Source organism: Lottia gigantea (assembly GCF_000327385.1).
Source record: "Lottia gigantea unplaced genomic scaffold LOTGIsca_65, whole genome shotgun sequence".
Classification (NCBI taxonomy): Eukaryota; Metazoa; Mollusca; class Gastropoda; family Lottiidae; genus Lottia; species Lottia gigantea.
The window spans coordinates 409,162-414,580 of NW_008710211.1; the positions used below are offsets into that span (position 1 = coordinate 409,162).

A 5,419-nucleotide genomic window follows, 5' to 3' on the forward strand; every position below is an offset into this window, starting at 1 on the left:
TTTACCTAATCCAGTCACATACAGCCACTTAATTACCTCAAGGCCATACAAAATAAACAGTCTGTTTTACAGGCCCAAAAATGCCTAATTGTTGCCTTAATATTAGATGTACATTAAATTTGTGGTAATAAACAGTAAATGCTTTTGTTTGCTTGATTTATTCCAGTTGAAAATCTTATAAAAGCGCTTATAAAAAATAAATAATAAATTCGCCCTTTGCCCAGATTTAAAAAAAAAAAGGTCTGTAAATCAGACTTTTTATTTTGTATGGCCTAACTTTAATTGATTTCCTGTTTTTTTTGTAAATTGTTTTGAGTAATTTGTAAATTGTTTTGTGTAATTTGTAAATTGTAATTTGTAAATTGTTTTGTGTAATTTGTAAATTGTTTTGTATAATTTGTAAATTGTTTTGTGTAATTTCTAAATTATTTTGTATTTTCAGAAGACATAAAATAAAAACACCAGAAGATTTAGCAATACAAGTTTTACCCCAAGCAGAATCATTAAGGTGAGTATATATAGTTGTGTAATATCTAATATAACTAACTGCAAACATAACTGTGCTGTGCCTTCTGTGCTGATACTGGAGTTGAGGTTTGGCTATATAGCCGCCTCAGATGATCCTGCATATGTGGTATCATCATACCATGCCAGATTTCTCAAACTAGCTATGCATACATGGTAACGACAGTGGTACACTCCAGATAAAGTGCTGAACATGGTATGAGCCAAGGAGCATATCTAACTGCAGCAACTAATATATGTATATCAAATACATATCCTTATTAGCTGCCCTATTTGTAAAGAAAGGGTGAAACTACCATATTTATACGTCCTCATGAAATGTCGAGTGTATATAGGTGTCATCCATGTCTATCTGTCCATCAACTATTGCCCGTAGACATCTTACATGGCACAACTCTTGATATGATTATTATCAGACAAGTAAAATGTAAATATGAGTTAATGCCCTTGTTATCTGAGAAGCATTCAATTTTTAAATCCTTAGCCAATAATGAATTGAAGATGAAGATTTAAAATTTTGTTTATGTTTTTACAGTACAAAAGACATTATATTAGAGGTCAAAGTTCGCCAACCAAAAACTTCAACATATTCCCCGAGTGTAGAGGTATTATGGGATATATCACAAGGAACTGGTATCGTAGGTTTAAAGCGAACAGTCACCGAGTCTCTCATGTTACCTACAGATCAAATTCTAATGGCTAAATACTTATACCAGACATATGATTGGTTGATTATTAAGGAAAAAGACAAAGCTCCAGTTCAGGTGGGTGAAGTTACGAATTTCAACATATATATAAAAACAAGCATTTTGTAAAACTTGGATTTTGGGGAAGGAAGGGTTTGATTCCCCCAAATGTAGGTTTAGGTTGAATCAAATACTTCATTAAGAAAATGGTATAAACAGTCTGAAACTGGCGGGTATTGCCTTCTGTTCTGATCTGAAATAAAGTGATAAGAAGTAATAGAAGTGTTTAAAGGAGCATCTTCACTATCCGTTCGACCAATCATACCTTAGTTTCAGAAACAGGAATTTTTTTAGCTTACATAATCAGTAATAGTGTTCACAGCTCTTTGTCGAAATTTGAGCCTTCAAATCCATGTGTATTGATAATTATTCATGTTTGAAAGTTAAAAATTGTCACGAATTTGAGTGATACTGTGAATGGACAATTAAATTTTTGGATTTTCGTGTGTTTTAGTACTTCTTAAGACCAAAATCAATCTCCGAAAATACTGACTGTTCCCCTTTAAAAGGAACATTTCATTCAGCTTCAGGGACCTAGTACATAATATGCCTAGCAACTTCTTCAGATTATGTCAATGTTGTTATGAAGATGATCCCTATTGATTTTCGTGATGATCGGATAATTTTTCACCGAAATATCGTGTCTGACTTGACGTTTTACTCTATTAGCTATATTGTGCTACTCGTGCTCACTCTACTGGCTACAATTTTTTACAGATTCTTTTGATTTTTATTTTGTGTGTCAATATCATTATGAAGATGATCCCTATTGATTTTCGTGATGATCGGATAATTTTTCACCGAAATATCGTGTCTGACTTGACGTTTTTCTCTATTAGCTATATTGTGCAACTCGTGCTCACTCTACAGGCTACAATTGTTTACAGATTCTTTTGATTTTTATTTTGTATGTCAATGTCATTATGAAGATGATCCCTATTGATTTTCATGATGATCGGATAATATTTCACCGAAATATCATGTCTGACTTGACGTTTCATTCTATTAGCTATATTGTGCAACCCTGTGCTCAATCCACAGGCGACAATTTTTTACAGATTCTTTTGATTTTTATTTTGTATGTCTATGTCATTATGAAGATGATCCCTATTGATTTTCATGATGATCTATCGATTTTCATGATGATCGGATAATTTTTCACCGAAATATCGTGTCTGACTTGACGTTTTTCTCTATTAGCTATATTGTGCAACTCGTGCTCACTCTACAGGCTACAATTGTTTACAGATTCTTTTGATTTTTATTTTGTATGTCAATGTCATTATGAAGATGATCCCTATTGATTTTCATGATGATCGGATAATATTTCACCGAAATATCATGTCTGACTTGACGTTTCATTCTATTAGCTATATTGTGCAACCCTGTGCTCAATCCACAGGCGACAATTTTTTACAGATTCTTTTGATTTTTATTTTGTGTGTCAATGTCATTATGAAGATGGTTTATATTTGTATTTGGGTTATTGATATTGATTTTAAAAAATTTTGTGGAATTATTCAGCATGAATAATTTCTTCAATATGAGAAAATTCGTACTTTAGTCACTAAAGACTTTTATTATTTCTGACAGCTGCCAGTGGGCGTATGTTACCTTGCAACGCAAGCTATCTTTTTAACCATTTTAACCATTAATAATTTCAGGGTAAAAAAGGTAAAAAAAAGAGGCAAAAGGTCCAGAAAGTAGACCTCCGTCAATCTCCCCACTTTATAGGGGATGGTGATATGATAGGGGTTAAGGTAATTTAGAGTTATATTCTATTTCTCATTTACATTACTCTGGAATTTCTTCAGTTAACAGCATTTATTGAGAAATCTAGATTTTTCAAGTTGCTTTAAAGGGACGTTCTGCTTTTTTTGTAGGTCACAAAATTTTATGGTTACATTTGTGAATACTGTACACCAAAATCTAGAGAAATGTGCTCTTTACGGTGTCTGAGAGTTTTAACTAAAGAAATCCAGGAGTTAATTTTTAAACACAAAAAATATTTAAAAAATTGACGTAAGATTGGGTATACTTTTAAAGTAAATAGTAAAATTTGAGTAAATTGAATGCCTAATTGTAGAGAAATATGTCTCCTATGTATTCTTAAGGTTAGAACTAATATTAATAACATCAAGCCATTATAAAGCCAAACACCTAAACTAGCTCAAACTGCTTAATTAACAATTAGTACTTTCTGTTTTGAATTAACCCTTTTAAAACAAATTCAGTTTGATCAAGTAGATAAATAGATATAAATAGCATACTTTAGAAATATTTTTAGGTATAACTTACGATGTTTTTGTCAGTGAAAACTTTTTACAAAAGAGCTGAATATCCCTTTAAGTCAAGCTATAGTAAGAAAAAGAAAATGTAGCAATTTAACCCAGAGATAGTGACTGGTGATACTGTGAACTCTGTGATATCTGACATCTGAGTAATCCAACATCATTTTCTAGTCCCGATTGATTTCTTTCTTAGGCTAGTTTAAAAAAAAACTCTGAGTACCGGTACTCTGACACTCTGTGTATTACAAATTACGACACTAATCAGTGTAGTTGTACAGACAATTGAAGGTATTTATTATAAAATTTGATATTTTAGAACCTAGAGATAGACCAGAATAATACAGATTTCAGTACTCAGGAAGATATTGATGGTAAACAACGTCTTCAAAAATTAGCAGAGGAGAAAAAACAAAGGTACCTTTTCATTTTTTTTACGGGTTTGAAAAATATGAAAATATAAAAAGCTATCCTGAATAACAATAAGTTTTCCACAATTTCAAAAGTGTCTTTCTGTTATATTAATTTTCATAATTCATAATATGTATGATGAACATTTTGGCTGGTTGTAATTGTAAACCAACGTTGGAAATTTGCACATCATTTTTATTAACAATGATGTATAGGATTCTTGAAAAAAATCTAAATTTAGAATACCTATCCCAGGGGCTGTTTGATTGTTGAGTTATTCTCTTTCAATAAAATAAGTTGGAACAGACATCACAATTCGTTCTATGTATACTGAAAAAAATGAAAGGTGTAGACAGAATTAAAAATGGCAGAGAAGGAAAAAGATTGGGAAAATTTTGAATGTGACATATTCCCTATCATATAGGGCGGGGAAGAGGGGTCCCCGGCCCCTCCTCGCAGCCCCAAAGGCGTGTTTTTCGGGCAAAAATATCATAACTTGGTTAGAACTTCGGTCAACGTCAGGTATTTCGCTCCCGCTCGGACGTAAACCTGGCTCCTCCACTGGGGCAGAATTGGAACAGACAGAACCTGTTCAGAAATCTCCAATCAAGCGCCATTTAAGAGCACTATCATAAAGTTTATTTTCTCTATTACAGAAGAAAAGAAGATGTAATAGAAAGGGAGACAACTGTAGATTATTCAAGGACACGACGACCAGAACTTGCCTTATCTATCAAAGTTGACAAATTTACATAGCATATATTCAAATATTTTATAATGCTAAATGTCTTTCAAAAACTATATTCGTATCAAATTGCCATACAAATAGTAGAGACGATTAATAATGGAAATAAGCTAAATTTATTTATTAGAAACTAGAAATCAGAATCATTTTTATCCAAGTGTTCTCCTAAAATTTAGAGATTAGTTAGTTAAAATTAGTATTCAACAGAAAGCAATGGCAATGAGTTCAATAGGGTTAGTATGTTAAAATTGAAATTCGTAGTACTCCTAACATAGACCTAAAAGGATTGGTTAAGTTGGTATAACCTGAGTGAGAAATATTAGCTGTATTGAGGATCCTTCTGAAGTTATTATAAAATGTGTATCAAGATAGTCAGCCAAATAAAGACTAGACTAGTTCACAAATCTTTGTTATTTGTCCTATTATGATGTATTGAGATGGATTTCCATGAAATCAATTGTTATTCTTTTCTATGACAGATTGGATGAGTATTAATTTGTTATTTATTGTTGTTATTAGCCTGGTATATTAATCAGCAAATCTGGAACAAACCGTTCACTTCCTATAGAACTATTAGCAGCCCTAGACCAGTAACTAGAGAAGGTTTTTTTTTAGTATAAAATGATAAACACAATGTTTACTCTTACAAGAAAAGTTGTTATTGTGAAGAAGTTTTCAAGATTACGATCAGTTCATTTTTGTCT

General features: G+C 31.9%; 1 protein-coding gene across 1 annotated transcript; it reads left to right on the forward strand.

Moving 5' to 3' along the window:
- Positions 1-1,073: 1,073 nt before the first annotated feature.
- Positions 1,074-4,022, forward strand: LOTGIDRAFT_129506 (hypothetical protein; the record flags this gene model as incomplete). Its single annotated transcript, XM_009064778.1, has 3 exons — positions 1,074-1,283; positions 2,936-3,031; positions 3,879-4,022. Coding segments are annotated over 3 exons (450 nt in total), but the record flags the coding sequence as incomplete, so codon positions are not given.
- Between the last annotated feature and the right edge of the window lie 1,397 nt (positions 4,023-5,419).